The following is a 16,245-nucleotide window of genomic DNA, read 5'->3' as shown; positions in this document are numbered from 1 at the left end:
GTGAGGGGCTGAGGCTGGTGGCATTACAGCTGCTGCAGGTGATGGGGACAGGGTGACTATCAATCACCCAGGCAGAACCTGCCCTGCAAGAGACTCATACCCTGGCCCTAGCTACTGCTGGATTTGGGCCCCAGATGGGGAAGGACTTGAGGTTCTGGTAGACACTCCTCAACTTTGGAGGCCCGAGAGCACAGGTAGGAGACATGGACACATATCACAGATACGTAGGTCATAGCCATACACCGTCATGCAGCTAAGTGACACAAGTTGCCTGTCCCTCAGCCACACAGAGCACATGACTGCTGCATGTAAATAGTTGTCCCTTGGTACAGAGTTGTATCAGGACCCCAGTGAGTACTAAAACCCATCAATTCCTTGTATTAAATGGCACAATATTTGTGTAGAACCCATGAATATCTCCCTGTAGACTTTAAATCAACTTCAGTGTGCATGTGTGTGTGCGCGCGTGTGCGCACACGCACATGCGCACATGTGAGAATGTATGTGTGGTGCTGGGGACAGCCAGGGCCTTCACACTGAGCTACATCCCCAGCCGTTATTGAGGGACAGGATCTCGCTACATTGCCCAGGCACTTCCTGAACTTTCCATCCTCCTGCCTCCACCTTCTGAGTAGTAGGGATTACCACCACACCCAGCTCTCTAGAGTACTTATAAGACCTGATACACCATAAATGCTATGTAAATAGTTGTTATGCTGTATTGCTTAGCATAACGATATAATAGCCTTGAAACCCTGAGCACACAGAATTCATAATGACAGACAGTGCTGAAAAGGTCACACTATCTCACTGATACAGTTTGGCTACCAGGAATTTCATCTCCTGCAGACACCTCTCACAGAACCTTACAGCGCAGGCGTCTTACACAGCCTCAACCCGTTCCCCATGTAAGACGCAATCCAGAAGCAGCCAGGCTCAGACGCAAGGGAAGTCCTGGATATGTTCTCCTATAACTATTTTGTTGTTGTTTTGAAACAAAGTCCCGGTGTGTAGTTGAGAGTGGCCCTGAACTCACTCTGTAGCCCAGGCTGGCCTTGAACTCCTAGCAGCCCTCCTCCCTCAGCTCTCAAAATCCTGGGATTACAGGCATGTGCCACCGCATCCAGCCATCCTATGACTACTGAAGATGCGGTCACACAATCCCATCAACCACTGGGATATCCTCAGAGACTATAACATAAAATATGGCCACATGCTCATCCCAAGTATGCATACATGATCACGGAGCTGCGCACATAGATGTACATCATAAAATCACAACTCCACACAGCGCCGCGCAAAACTGAGTTATTACACGGGTCACACGGCCTGCTGCTGACACGGTATTGAATTAAGGCACATAATATAATCACGCAGATGCCATTGCTCACCCATAGAGGGCGCACCTCTCAAATTCCGACAATCCCATTTAAAGACATTCTGAAGATAGTGGAGGGCACACAGCTGCCCCTAACACCGGGACATCTCCACAGACACAGAGTTAGTGTGCTACACATGTCACATAAAAAGAGAAAAGAAAGTGTGCTGTGGGGAAAAGGAAGAGAAGGACAAAAAGTAGGGAGATTAGCCAGCTTCATGCAACCATTAGGATACCTCCAATTATTATTATTTTTTTTTCTTTTTGGTATTGGGGTCTGTACCCAGGGCTTTTACACTGCGCTTTCCCCCTAAGACATTTAAAAAAAAATTGAGACAGAAGCTTGCTAAATTTCCCAGCTTGATCTGAAACTTGCAATCTTCTCTGAGTTTCTGGAATTGCCGGCCTGTTCTACCACACCTGGCTCAAATTTTTTTTTCTTTCTTTCTTTTTTTTTTTTTTTTTTTTTGGTGGAACCGGGGATTGAACTCAGACTCTTGCACTTATCAGGGAAGCGCTTATTCTACTGAGCCATCTCCCCAGCCCCTCAAAAATAATTTTTAAAAATAAAAATGGAGGGCTGGAGAGATGGCTCAGTGGTCTAAAGCACCTACTTGAAACAAGCTTGGCAAAGCACAGGGACCGCGGTTCAATCCTCCAGCACCACATGCCAGTCAGCCCCGCCCCCTGGTGGGCTGAGCTGGCCACACACACACACACAATAAATAAATGTAATAAATAAAAATAAATAAATATTTAAAAAAAATTTAAAAAAAATAAAAAAATAAAAATGGAAAATAAATATTGAGGAGGATGTGGAGAAACTGGAACCCTCATACACTACTGATGGGAATTTAAAATGATGCAGCCTTGCTCTTCCTTGGCTCTGCCTATGGAGGTGGCAGCCACCTCCCTCTTGGCACCATGGCAGCCCTCAGACTCCTCATGAAGCCCAAGATGGTCAAAAAGAGGGCCAAGAAGTTCATCTGGCACCAGTCAGACTGATATGTCAAAATTAAGTGCAACTGGCGGAAACCCAGAGGCATCAACAACAGGGTGTGGAGGAGGTTCAAGGGCCAGATCTTGATGCCCAACATAGGTTATGGAAGTAACAAAAACACAAAGCACATGCTGCCCAGTGGCTTCTGGAAGTTCCTGGTGCACAGTGTAAGGAGCTGGAGGTGCTGCTGATGTGCAACAAGTCTTACTGTGCAGAGATGACTCACACCGTCTCCTCTAAGAACCACAAGGCCACTGTGGAAAGAGCAGCCCAGCTAGCCATCCAGGTCACCACTCCCAATGCCAGGCTGTGCAGTGAAGAAAACGAGTAGATTGCCTGTGTGCATGTTTATTTGTACTTCAGTAAAATCATAAAAAATGCAAAATAAATAAATAAAAATACAATGATGCAGCCACTAGGAAAAAACAATTTATTAGTTCCTTAAAAACTTAAAATGAGGGGCCAGGGAGATGGCTCAGTGAAATAAGCACTTCCCTGGCAAGCGCAAGGGCCTGAGTTCAATCCTCGGTTCCACCAAAAAAAAAAAAAAAAAAACCTTAAAATGAGACTGCTACTCTACTCCCAGGTGTATATTCCCAAAGCCAATGTGTTCAAATAAATTCAATAAAACCTTGTTTTGTAAGCATAATTCATCCAGGAAACATGCTTGTAATCCACAGTACTTGCACATCAAAGCAAATTTCCCCATAAGAAATAATCAAAACTCGCCAGGCATGCTGGCACATGCCAGTATTCAGGAGGTTGAGACAGGAGGATTGCTGTGAGTTTGAGACCAACCTGAGCTACATACACAGTGAGATCCTGTCTCAAAACAAGTACTCAGATGATTTGTGCCACAAACCAAAAATATTCATATAAAATTATTACAATGCTACAAAATAAGGCAAAAACAAAGGAAATACAAAACATAGAGAAGGGGCTGGCCAAATAGCTCAGCAGATTAAAGTGCCTGCAAGCAGGTGCAGGGGACAGGGATTTGGTCCTTAGGTCTGCCATGCTGGCCCCGCCCCCAGGGTACGCTGAGACCACAATTGAGACTGGGCGTGGTGGCTCACGCCTGTAATCTCAGCTCTTGGGAGGCTGTAAACAGGTGGGTCACTATGAGTTGATCTAGTAATGAGACCCTGAACACTCTGTAGACCCTTCCCTAAAAAAAAAAAAAAAAAAAAAAAAAAAAGAAAGAAAGAAAGAAAAAGAAAACCAATTAACCTGTACTTGAGTTTTAAAGTCTTCATGGCTTGTGTGAGACAGAGAGAGGAGCGGTATTGTACAAGACGGCTTTCACCATCACTAACAGAATCACTGCTTTCTATTGACTCAATTTTTTTTTCCTGAGCAGTCTTAGCAGGGAACCTATCCATCGACAATTCCTTTTGCTTCCTCTTGAGGATTTCACAAAAATATGACATTGCATTGTCATTAAACAGATTCTTTACCTGCGCCACTACAGCTTTATTCAAGTGGTGCTTTTCTGCACATTTTGCACCATTCCCACATTCATGTTTCTCTACTCTCAGTTGAAGTGAGAGATTCCCCTACCTTTTCCTCCTCCTCCTCCTCTGTAGACGAGATCTCCTCCACAACCTCTTGCTGTCAGGAAATGATCATCCAAAATCCCACCGTGAAGGAGGAGAGGGAAAGCACTCAGTTTAGTCGTGGTCATGTGACGTTCAGTGTCACTACGCCTATTGTAAGACATTGCTTGTTTATCAAGTTATAATTTATTAGCAGCCAAGCAAACCTAGGTGTGGTGGTGCACATGTGTAATCCCCGTACTCAAGAGGCTGAGACAAGAGAATCCTTATGAGTTTCAGGCCAGTCTGCACTACAAAGTGAGTTCGAGACCAGCATGAGCTGCACACTGAGACTCTTTCTTAAAAACCAAAGAAGTTTTATTAGAAATGTTTGGTTGTCTTGCAGAACAAGTTACTCCCAGTCCAAGGTATTACTATGCTTGTGCACCAATACTGTAGTTGTTCACAATTCCCAGGAAGTCCTCCAGTGAATGGGTGGGTAAATAAAATGTAACCCAGCTACGAAACGGACTAATATACAATTGTGACAAAGAACAAAGTGGGGAGGGTGCAGGCATTGCTCAGTGGTAGACCACTTGCCTAGCCTACCCAAGGGCCATCCCCACATCTCCAGTCTCTGTCTCTGTCTCTGTCTCTTTTTCTGTCTGTCTGTCTCTCTCTCTCTCTCTCTCTCTCTCTCTCTCTCTGTCTGTCTGTCTCTCTGTCTCTCTCTCTCTCTCTCTCTCACACACACACACACAGTATGTGTACAGTGAAGTACTGATAAATATAACAATATGAACTTTTTCTTTTTTTGTGGTACTAAGGATTGAACTCAGGATCTTGCCAGGCAAGCACTTATTCCACTGAGCTATCTCTCTGGCCCCTACAATATGAACTTCAAAAACATCCTCATCAAAGAATGAAGCCAGGGGCTGGAGAGATGGCTCAGTGGTCTAAAGCACCTACTTGGAACAAGCTTGGCAAAGCACAGGGACCGCGGTTCAATCCCCCAGCACCACATGCCAGCCAGCCGCGCCCCCTGGTGGGCTGAGCTGCCCCCCCCCACTAAATAAATGTTTAAAAAAAAATTAAAAAAAAAAAAAGAATGAAGCCAGTCACAAAAGATCACATATTGGGTTGGGCAGATAGCTCAGTAGTCTAAGAGCCTGCCTGGCAAGTGCAAGGATCTAGGTTCGATGTCGGTACCACATGCCATGAGGAACCCACGCCAGTCTGGCCACTGAAACTAGGCATGATGACATATGCCTGTAATCCCAGTGCTGGGGAGGCTAAGATAGGAGGATCACTAGGAGTTCAAGCTGTGTCGCCAGGTTCTGTACCAAATGAAAAGTAAGCAAGCAAGCAAACAAGCAGATAACATATTGTGGGATTCCATTTATGTGTTTAAAGGAGGTAATTCACAGAAAGGAAGTGGATTAGTGATTGCTAAGGGGGTTTGGGACTGGAGAATCGATGATAGTTACCGGGTCTCCTTTTGGAGTGACAGAAATGACCAGAAGTGACTAACCAGGCATGTCCCAGCACCTGGGAGGCTGAGGAGGGTCACTGGGACTTCAAGGCAAGCTTGAGCTGCATAGTTAGATCCTATCTCAAAAAAATAAAACAAGGTCAGGGAGATAGCTCAGTGGACTAAAGCACCTGCCGAGGCAGAGCATAACAGCCAGGGTTGGATCTCTGGCCTGCCGTGAGGGCCCTGCCCGCCAGGCACCCTGAGAAACTGGGCATGGTGGCGTGCGCCTGCAATTCCAGTGCTTGGGAGGCTGAAAACAGGAGGATCACTATGAGTCTAATCTACATAGTGAGTGAGATCCTGTAGACCCTGTCCTGATTACAGAAAACAACAACAACAACAACAACAACACAAAACTGAGTGTACTGAATACTACTGAACCATATGCAAATTTCACCCAAATAAAACAAACCAGCTAGAACCTGGAGTGGTTTTTTCCAGAGAAGAAAGCAGAAATCAGGATAAGGCATTATACAGCTATGCCTCGCTCTTCAAGGTGAGGAGGGCTTGGGGGAAGGGAGGAGGGTGCACCTCAGCCGGGAAATAAGTTTCCTGGGCGTATGTGGCCTGCAGGGGCCACAGACTCACGTGGGCAGGGCAGTCTGAGCTTCAAATTAGCTTGTCTAGTGTGCCTGTTGTCATTTCCCCTAAGACTCCAAGTTTCAGAGCCGGGGAGATGGCTCAGCAGAATAAGCGCTTGCCTAGCAAGCTTAAGGACCTGAGTTCAATCTCCAGTTCCGCAAAAAAAAAAGAAAAGAAAAGAAAGAAAAAAGACTCCTAGTTTCAGAGCACTACAACAAGAACACCAACTCCAGGGCGGGGAGCTTTGGGGAAAGACGGAAATGGAAAGAAAGAAGGAAATGGAAGGAAAGGGGCCACTAGCTTCAGGAGAAGTGACCAGAAGCACAGCAAGGCAGAATCCCAGATGTTTCTGGTGGTGATGCATGCCCGGCTGCGTGAAGATAGCTGGAAAGCTTTTTATTTTCCCCTCTAGTACTGGGACTTGACCCTAGGAGTGCTCTACATGGAGCTACATCCCCATCCTCCATCCCTCCCATTTTTGAGATTAGGAGTCTCGCTGTGTAGTTCAGGTTGACCTTTACCTCACTATGTAGCTCAAGCTGGCCTCAAACTCGCACCAATCCTCCTGCCTCAGCTTCCCAAGTGCTGGGATTACAGATGTGTGTCACCATGCCCTGGTTCTTTTTCAACTTTGAGATGGAATCATGCTAAACTGCCCAAGCTATTCCTGAACTTGTGATCCTCCTGCCTCAGCCTCTCAAGTAGCCGGGATTGTGCTGCTGCTCCTGGATGCGACCCTTTCATGTGGTTAGTAAGCATGAGAAGGTGTGACAGTCCAGAGATCACTCAGCCCCAAACATCTAGAGCTACGCAGGCCAGTGAGCACACTGAAGCCCAAGCACAGCTGCTCCGTCACACTCAGTGTGTACCAAATAACAACTCCACTCAGGGCTCATGTGGGTGGCAGAGAGGCCAGGTCTGGGCACGAGAAGAGCCAGATTTTGGTCTGTCCTCTGCTCTACCCTTACTGAGCAAGGCTCATTGCTCTTCCTCTCACGCTCATAAACCCAGGGCTATCTTGAGCTCCATGTTCAAGCCTTTCTTTTTTTAACATTTTAGATAAGTTCAGGCTGGACTTATACTCATTATATAGTTCACAGTGGACTCAAACTTGAAGCAATCCTCCTGCCTCAGCCTCCGGAGTGCTGGAATTACAGTCAGGTCATACTATACCACTCAGCCTAAGCGTGAACTTTTTTTTTTTTTTCTGGTACTGGTGATTGAACTCAAGACCTTGCGCTTGCCAGGCAGGTACTTATGCCACTGAGCTATCTCCCTGGCCCCTAAGCTTGAACTTTTGGTCCTTTTATCTCAGCCTCTCAGAATGCTGGGATGACAGATGTGTGCCACCACACCTAGCGACCTCCTGCTTTCTACATTTAACTCTCCCTCACTGGTAATCAGTGGGTCCTGGTGGATGTGTGACTTCTGGATGCAGAGACGATCAGTCCTAAGCTCCTAGATGTACATTTGCATGCACACATCATGCAAATACTCATAAAGAGATGTAGCTAAAGCAGAGCTGCTCACTAAGGTACAGACAGACATGCCTGGGCGCGCATGTGCGCGCGCACACACACACAACTGCACACAGGCAAATCACATTGATGTAAACAGATACAGAATCAGACATCTGCACAAACATCAAGTTATAATATCATGAAGGACTGAGGTATACCTCAACAGCAGAGTGTGTGCTTAGCTTGATCCCTGGTACACACTCATGAATACACCATGCACAGAATAACATTGTACCAGCCTGTAATCACACAGACCAAAAAAAGCCACAGGCAGCAGGGGCAGTATGTGCCTGTCATACCAGCACCCAGGAGGATGACTGACACAAGTTCCAATCCAGCCTGGGGAAAAAAGTGAGTTCAAGGGTAGTCTGAACTATGTGTTAATACTTTATCTGAAAAAAAAAAAAAAAAAAACTAAAATAAGGAGAAGGAAGAGGAGGGGAAGGGGCCAGCCAGGCTAGATAGCTCAGTGGCATAAGTACCTGGTGCCTGGCAAGCGCAAGGTCTTGAGTTCGATCACTGGTACTAGAGGAAAAAAAAATTCACGTTTAGGCTGAGTGGTGTAGTGCAACTGTAATCCAAGCACTCAGGAGGTTGATAACAGGAGGATCACTACCAGTCTGATCTATGTAGTGAGACCCTGTACGAAGCAGAAAACAAGAAAAAAGAGGAGGGGAGGAAGAAATTGCCACACTCACAGGACACAGTCCTAAATTCACACAGGCACGCAACCACCTCTAGTCAACAGAGACAAAAGCACAGCCACAACACACATATTCTTGCAAGCCACTCACACACAATCATATACATATACTGGCTGTCTCAGGCAGAGTTACAGGACCACAGACACACTTACATGGTGACATAAAACATGGGCACATTACAGAGGACAACTATTAACAGTAGCACACCTACACACAGTTATAATGAGAACCACAGAACACAACCAGTCACAGAACATGATAGAAACACAGAATCCCGATCACACACAAACACATAGTGCCAACATTATACAGCATTCCAAACCGAATCCCTCAAAACACAATGATGTAGGAGAAACCCAACGGAACACAAGATGCACACTGATCCACCATCCTAGTCTCAGAACTCACTGGCATAGGATCAGACGCACCTACAGAGACACAGTTACTTGGGCACAAACACGACACACACACACACACACACACACACACACACACACTCAGTCACACATACTACACGTGCTTCCAAGAAAGTGGCAGACAAGGGTGAGCTGCGATCGCACATTGGAGCCTCCAACCTCGCCCCACCCTCCGACTCAAGTGCAGATCTCAAGGTTCGGTGGCTTGGCTGGACTCTCGACTCTTTTAACTTTTGGATCCCTACCGGTGCCTCTTGTGTAACGAGCTAACCCGGAGCAGTCAGAGCCTCTTTTAAGGCCAATCCGAGCTGAAATACATCTAGCCAATCGGATTAACGCATTCGCTTGCCGCCCCTTTTCTGTTCAGCTTCTTAAAGGGGCTAAAGTGCCTCGGCCTCGGCCTGAATTCCTTCATTGGCTGGCTGTCATCGCCCTTTTAAATATTGAAGCACGGGGAGCTAAGGTTCTGAAAGGAACCAATGAGAAGCACATTCTGTCTCCGCTCCGCCCACCTCCGGCTGAGGTCAACGCCTTCCTTTTTGCACTGTGGACTTCGAGGTGCACCCAGGGCACCAGGTTAGGAAAGCTTGGGACCTGGACGCCTCGCGGGAGTCGCTTGGAACCTGACACTCCACCTGCTCCTCCAGGTCACTGGTCGCGGCACCCCATCCCCGCCTGCATGGCCCTGAGAAGCGTCACCACACGGTTGCTGCACCGCGGGCCCCACCTCTGCCTCTGGCATTCGCGGGGCTGGGCGGCGCACACAGGTCAGTGCGAGGAGTTGGGGAGGACAGCGGCTGGGGGATCTTCCGGCGTGACCTTCCCCTGATGTGTGTGTAGACCAGGGTGGAAAGATGCAGAGCCAGCCCGCCAGGTTTAAGGACCCCCGGGTCACGCCACGTGGCGCAGAAACCGACCGGCTGTGCCCAGATTGGGAAGCCAAGGGGCGGGGCTGGAAAAGGGTCGCCTTTGTACAGGCTGCGAGGCTCAGGGGGTGCTAGGCCTGGTAGCTTACGTGGGGTGGCCAGGGTGATTCAGCTCCCCACTTTGCCAGCCTCGCGTCCGGAGTTCGACTGGCGGGACCCGCTGGTACTGGAGGAGCAGCTGAAGGCGGACGAGATCCTCATCAGGGACTCCTTCCGCAACTACTGCCAGGAGCGACTCATGCCGCGAGTGCTGATGGCCAACCGCAACGAAGGTGCTGGCCAGTGGGGGGACGGGGCTCTCGCGGGCTGGGCTGGACCTGAACTCCGGCGTCCATCCCTTCCTCCGCAGTGTTTCACCGGGAAATCCTCACTGAAATGGGGGAATTGGGTGTACTGGGACCCACTATCAAAGGTAGGAGTGCGTTCCTCTCTATGCTCTGCAGATGCTTATGGAGTCCTCAAAAGCCCCTTCCTTTCCCTGACCCAGGGCCCGAGTCTGTAAAAGGGAGTTAGTCACTTCTCCCTCTGGAAGCTGCTTCGGGAACTTGGTGAATAAACTTTCCGCGGGGCAGCGCCCTGCCTTCCTCCTGTATGCCCCGTCCAGCTCTGCTTCTGTGCCCTCTGTGCTCCTGCAGGCTACGGCTGTGCTGCGGTCTCCTCGGTGGCGTATGGGCTTCTAACCCGAGAGCTGGAGCGGGTGGACAGTGGCTTCAGGTCCACGATGAGCGTGCAGTCTTCCCTTGTTATGCATCCTATCTATGCCTATGGGAGCGAGGAACAGCGGCAAAAATACTTACCTCGGCTGGGTGAGCAATCGATTGTCAATGTTTTTTTCTTCTTTTTTTGAGATGATCTTGCTACACAGTTCACACTGGTCTTGAACTTACTGTGTAACCCTGGCTGGCCTTAAACTCATAGCAATCTGCTGGGATTAGAGGCATGCACCACCACTTCTGGCTATGCACCTGTCCTTGGGTTGATCAGTTTTGAGGGGGTGAATAGGGTCCTTAACCTGGTAACCCTGTCTTGTGCTGTCAGCCAAGGGGGAGCTTGTGGGCTGCTTTGGCCTCACAGAGCCCAACCACGGGAGTGACCCTGGTGGCATGGAGACCAGGGCCCGCCACAACCCAGCAAACAAGAGCTACACCCTCAGTGGGACCAAGAGTTGGTAAGGAACTGGGTGGCAGGTGGGTGGTGGACGGGCAGGGCAGCAGCCAGAACCCTCACTGACTGCCCGCCCCCAGGATCACTAACTCGCCAGTGGCTGACCTGTTTGTAGTGTGGGCTCGGTGTGAGGATGCCCGCATTCGGGGCTTCCTGCTGGAGAAGGGGATGCGGGGCCTCTCGGCCCCCAAGATCGAGGGCAAGTTCTCCTTGCGGGCCTCGGCCACAGGAATGATTATCATGGACAATGTGGAGGTGCCGGAGGAGAATGTGCTGCCTAACGTGGCTGGCCTGGCGGTGAGTGTTGGCACTGGGGACCAACATCATTCTGCTGATTCACCTTTCCCAGGGAAAAGCTGTGATCATGGTGGTTCCGAGGTTCCAGCTTGCACTCGTAGGCCTCTTCCTGTCCTATGTACAGTGATCTGCAGATTCGGGGTGAGGTAGCACTGGGCAAATCCAAAGGGAGTAGACAGCTGGGTACTGTGGTGCAAGTACACAGCTGAGACTGTAGTCTCAGCTACTGAGTAGGCTGAGGCCAGAGGGTCACAAATTCTAGGCCAGCCTGTGCAACTCAGAGAGATCCTGATTCAAGATGATAAGTTACAAAGGCCTAGGATGGAGCTCAGTGGTAGAACGTCCCTGAGTTTGATCCCCACAAAAAAGAGACAGTAAGAAGCAGGCTCTGAGAAAGGTGTGGTACACCCAAGCTTTTTCTTCTTTTTTTCTATGTATTTAATGCAGGGTTTATAGGGTCTCACTACACAGATCAGACTGGCAGTGATCCTTCCTGTATGCGCCACCACATAGTCTCAGCCGCCCCTCATGTGCCCCCGGGGGGTGGGGCCAGCACAGCTGGTGGAGGATTGAACCGAACCCCTGCCCCTGCCTAAGCACACTCTTTAATCTGCTGAGGTACTTGGCTGGCCGTGCACGTGAGCTTTTGTGCCAGGTCCCTGTAAGAGTTAAATGGTTGTGTCTGGGGGGGGGGGCTTTCCCATTTCAGAGTAGTTGGTTCTATCCACGTACAGTGGTACATGCCTGTGATCCCAACTACCAAGGAAGCTGAGACAGGAGGATGGCAAGTTTGAGGCCAACCTGGGCAATTTAGTGAGATCCTGTCTTAGAATAAATAGAACTGGAGGTTTAGCTCAGTGTAGAGCATCTGTAGGTAGCTGTGGGTTTTATTTCCAGCACTTCAATGAAAAGGGGTTCTACAGTCCTTTCAGTGGCTCCTGGAGGGACTGAGCTCTGCTCCACTCTACAGGGCCCCTTTGGCTGCCTCAATAATGCCCGCTATGGCATCACATGGGGCGTGCTGGGAGCCGCTGAGTTCTGCCTGCACACAGCCCGGCAGTACACTCTGGACAGGTATGTGCGGGTCACTGCCCCAGGCCTAAGTCCCCTGCTCAGTGAAGTGGTCCGTGAAGTCTGTCTGAGCTGGGCCAGGACAGCTCTGAAGGCTTCCTGGGCAGCAGGACACTAAGCTGGGGGCTAGAAGGGAGTTGGTCTGCCTCTAGCCCCTTCCTGACTCCCCTCAGGATCCAGTTTGGTGGCCCCTTGGCCAAGAACCAACTAATCCAGAAGAAGCTGGCAGACATGCTGACTGAGATCACGCTGGGGCTCCAGGCCTGCCTGCGTCTGGGCCGCCTCAAGGATCAGGACAGGTTAGAACAAAGGCAGGGCAGGGGTGGGGGTTGTGCCACTGGGCCCTGTGCCCCAGGCATTAAGGTTCTACCTCCCTGTGGCCCTGGGACCCAGGCCTCAGTGGTCCTGGAGACTTGGTGGTGGCACTAAGGAGTGCCCCCAGCCTCAGCTGGGTTTGCTTAGGGTGTTGGGGACCCAGTGCTTGTTGTATGCATGTGCCACTCCCAGGGCCACCCCAGAGATGATCTCCCTGCTGAAGAGGAACAACTGTGGGAAAGCCCTGGACATTGCTCGCCAGGCCCGAGACATGCTGGGTGGCAACGGAATTTCGGACGAGTACCACGTGATCCGACACGCCATGAACCTAGAAGCAGTGAACACCTATGAAGGTGGGGCCAGGCCTGACTAGGGGCCTCATGCCTTAGTGTCTGGAGAAGGGGGCGGTGATCCAGCTGTCACCAAGTGGGGGTATGACCTGATGTTGCTCACCAAGCACTGTGCAGAGATCCCGTAAGGCCCCCCAGTGTCCACTATGTCAGAGGAGGGACAGCCTGTGAGGCATTCCCAAAGGATCTGACTCCCAGTGGGCTGGTGGGCACCGGGGAGTGACAGTGACTGATGGCAGCTCCATCCAGTTATATTCAAGACAAAAGAAAAGGACAACTGTATTGTGCATTCCTGGTAACTAGTAGTGATTCCCGCTGGGGCCTGGACCCCTGGTTTGGTGGGAATATAGACATGGAAAAGATAATCAAAATGCTGGGCACTGTGGCACACACCTATAATCCGAGCACTTGAGAGGTTGAGGCAGGAGCACTTCTGTGAGCTTGAGGCCAGTCTAAACTACATAATGGGCTCCTGTCTCAAAAAATAACAAAAACAAGGCTGAGGGCCAGCGAGATAGCTCAGTGGACTAAGCGCCTAGGTTATGCAAGAGCAAGGACTGGGGTTCGATTCCCAGCACCACATGCCATGCTGGCCCCATGCCCAGGTGCACTAAGCGGGACACTGACACCAGGTATGGTGGCACACACCTGTAATCCCAGTGCTGGGGAGGCCCAAAAAAGGATCACTACAAGTCCAAGCTCTATAGTGAAACCCTGTACCAAATACATTTTTAAAAAAGGCTGAGTGTGATGTTCCACACCTGTAATCCTAGTACTTGGAAGGCTGAGGCAGGAGGATAGCTGCAAGTTTGAGACCAGCCTGGGCTACATAATGAGTTCAAGGCCAGCCTGCACTACATAGTGAGACCCTGTCAGAAACAAACAAGAAGGGCTGGCCAGATAGTTCAGTGGACTAAAGCGCCTGCTTTGGCAGAGCACAGTGGCCAGTGTTTGATCTCCAGCATGCTGTGCTGGCCCTGCCCCCAGGATGCTCTGAGACAGTAATTGAGACTGGTGTGGTGTCGCATGCCTGTAATTCCAGAGCTTGGGAGGCTGAAAACAGGAGGATCATTACAAGTCCAATCTATGTAGTGAGACCTTGTAGACGCTGTCCTAAATTAAATAAATAAATAAATAAATAAATAAAGATAAATAAGTACAGCCAGGCGTGAAACAGTACTGTGGGAGTCTGAGGGAGGAGGATTGCAAAGTCAACCCCAGCCTGAACAGTTTAGTGAGATCCTGTCGCAAAATAAATTAAAAGCCTGAGGATACAGCTCAGTTCAGAGACCCTAGTTTCAGTCCCCTTTACAAAACAAATAAAAAAGCCACATGCAATCCAGGGAGCCATGTGGAGATCAGATTCCCAAGCAGAGAAACTTCTGGACAGAAAGAAAGCACAGGTGGTAGATAAATGTTTAATTCAATGTGCAGACTAAGGCTGGGCCCACAGTGGGGCCTACACCTGCTGCATCTTGGGGTTTGGCATCAGGAACTTTTTTTTGTTTTGTTTTGTTTTGCTTTGGCCCAATTGCATTATAAAACTATAGAACTACAAAAAGCAATCAGTGTGGCCTGAAGGTGGGTGCTCAGCCTTCTTTGGGTGGCTGTCACTAGGCGGTGAACCTCTCGGTCATTCGGTCAGCATTCCACATCTTTGTAGATCTGCTCTTCTAAAGTGGTGGCCTGTGGGACATGAAGATGGGCTTTAACAGCAAGTTATAAGCTGTGAAACTTGCAGGCTGACCTGTATAAATCTTGTCCAGGTACGGCTGACATCCATGCGCTGATCCTTGGACGGGCAATCACAGGAATTCAGGCATTCACAGCGGGCAAGTAAACCCATTTGGCACCATAGCTGCCTTCCGGAGAGATGCTTGCTGGACTCTGGCACTGCATGGTCTAGGCTGACCAGGAGGTGGTGGACAACCTGACTTCCGCAGTGGGAGTGAGGGACACCAACCAGTAAACATCAACATCTCTCTTTGGAAGGTGTTCAGATGCGCTCCTTGCAAAGAAGTGGGGAGGGGATTCCCTATCAAGGATTTCCCATCCACTGTTAGCTCAGCTCACCTTAACACAGAAGCCTCTCTGCTGAGAGAGTAGGCGACCTGTGTGGCTAAGTAGCCAGCTGCAAGGCTGGGTCACAGCTCACTGTGCCTTTAACTCTCTGTTCCAGGGTGGGATGCAGGAGAGGAAAAAATAAAGCACTTGCCTGTCTGACCTTGCAGTGTTGGGCTGCATGTTACTGGGAACCTTGAAAAAGGGTCTTGGGAGTTCTTCCTAGGAAAAATGAGTGTTCCTGGCTGAGCCCCTGGGATAGCGTGGTGGTGGTGGTGGTGCTATGTTTTCACACTAAAGTAGTAAGAAACTGTCTCATGTCTGAACCTTGAGCTGGGCCCCTCCTAGGTCCTGGGCTAACAGCACAGGCCATGGGGCTTAGGCTGTGGCAGAGGGGATAGCATCTGACGCAAGAGCCACTTTGCCATCATAGCTGACCACCCATCCATGGGAAATGACAGTGGTTTGACTCCTCTACTTGCATATACCTTGTGGTGAGGGATCATAGCCCTGTGAGTTGGGGGTCGCCTTGGAAATGGGGCCCCAGGCAGTGAGCCCCAACATCCTGCTTCATGTCCCAGCTTGTTCTCAGCTGAGCCATCACAAGCGCCCCCCCCCCCCCCGGAGTGTACCCCTGCCCTGCCCAGCCAGCGTGGCTCCTACCTCAGGCTGCAGGCACAGGTCCTTGTACACAGTCTCTACGGTGTGGCATGCTTCTTTGAGCTCTGTCTCCAAGTGGCCAATCTTTGTCATTTTCAGGGTGAATTCCTGCATCCTTTCCTGAATGATCTTGCTATGTTGGCTATAGACCTGGTACATCCTGTCCTCTAACTTCTCTGTCATATCTGAGACCTTACAAAGAGTAAGTGCTAGCAAATTAGAGGCATCACAAAAACAAAAAAATGAAGCATCACAGACATGGTCTAAGAGGATCTTTTAGATTGTTGTGGTTTATCTTGTGGAAATGGTACAAAGAATTCCAGTCACTGGAGGTATAAGTGCCTTTATGTTCACAAATTATTTTTTATTTTTTAATTCATGTATTTGTTATAGGTCTCACTATGCAGCTCAGACTCAGTGATTCTTCTGTTTCAACCTCCATAGCACTGGGATTACAGGCATGCGCAGGAGTGGTGGGTCTGGGGCAGGGCTGGCCAGACCACCCCCAAGGTATCTCCCCAGTTCCAAACTATTCTTTTTTTTTTTTTGTATTTTTTAGGGAAGGGTCTACAGGGTGTTCAGAGTCTCACTACTAGATCAGACTTGTAGTGATCCACCTGTTTACAACCTCCCAAGTTGAGATTATAGGCGTGTGGAGCCGGCATGACAGGCCCGGGAATCAAACTCCAGGCCCCTGCAACTGCTTGCAGTCGCTTTAATCTTCTGAGCTAT

The 16,245-nt window shown here is 49.5% G+C and overlaps 2 protein-coding genes across 4 annotated transcripts in view; one reads left to right on the top strand and one right to left on the bottom strand.

Moving 5' to 3' along the window:
- Positions 1–9,198: 9,198 nt before the first annotated feature.
- Gcdh (glutaryl-CoA dehydrogenase) lies at positions 9,199–14,920 on the top strand. Its single transcript, XM_023720186.1, has 10 exons — positions 9,199–9,436; positions 9,724–9,867; positions 9,945–10,007; positions 10,231–10,401; positions 10,634–10,763; positions 10,840–11,056; positions 12,027–12,130; positions 12,301–12,426; positions 12,635–12,795; positions 14,559–14,920. The coding sequence occupies exons 1-10, from the start codon at positions 9,349–9,351 to the stop codon at positions 14,630–14,632; spliced, it is 1,278 nt and encodes a 425-aa protein (XP_023575954.1). The 5' UTR covers positions 9,199–9,348; the 3' UTR covers positions 14,633–14,920.
- Syce2 (synaptonemal complex central element protein 2) overlaps positions 14,206–16,245 on the bottom strand; it is a 12,660-nt gene continuing 10,620 nt past the window's right edge. For 2 of the 3 annotated variants that reach the window (XM_023720187.1, XM_023720188.1), the window contains exons 4-5: positions 15,517–15,705; positions 14,921–15,075 (exon numbers count right to left, since the gene is read on the bottom strand). In XM_023720187.1, the coding sequence (XP_023575955.1) occupies positions 14,944–15,075; positions 15,517–15,705 (321 nt within the window). In that variant the 3' untranslated portion in view covers positions 14,921–14,943. Of the gene's footprint in view, positions 14,479–14,920; positions 15,076–15,516; positions 15,706–16,245 lie in introns of those variants that run through there. The other variant, XM_023720190.1, reaches the window with a different exon arrangement.

This window comes from Octodon degus, unplaced genomic scaffold (genome assembly GCF_000260255.1).
Source record: "Octodon degus isolate 3935 unplaced genomic scaffold, OctDeg1.0 scaffold00073, whole genome shotgun sequence".
NCBI lineage: Eukaryota > Metazoa > Chordata > Mammalia > Rodentia > Octodontidae > Octodon > Octodon degus.
The sequence above is the reverse complement of the archived record's forward strand: the minus strand, read 5'-3'. Positions and strand labels throughout refer to the sequence as shown.

What these genes read in the sequence shown, in the direction of transcription:
- Gcdh (XM_023720186.1), top strand. Translation starts at nt 9,349, where the DNA reads ATGGCCCTGAGAAGCGTCACCACACGGTTGCTGCACCGCGGGCCCCAC. An exon ending in GATGGCCAACCGCAACGAAG is followed by an intron (nt 9,868 to 9,944) that starts GTGCTGGCCAGT and finishes CTTCCTCCGCAG; the next exon opens with TGTTTCACCGGGAAATCCTC. An exon ending in ACTGGGACCCACTATCAAAG is followed by an intron (nt 10,008 to 10,230) that starts GTAGGAGTGCGT and finishes GTGCTCCTGCAG; the next exon opens with GCTACGGCTGTGCTGCGGTC.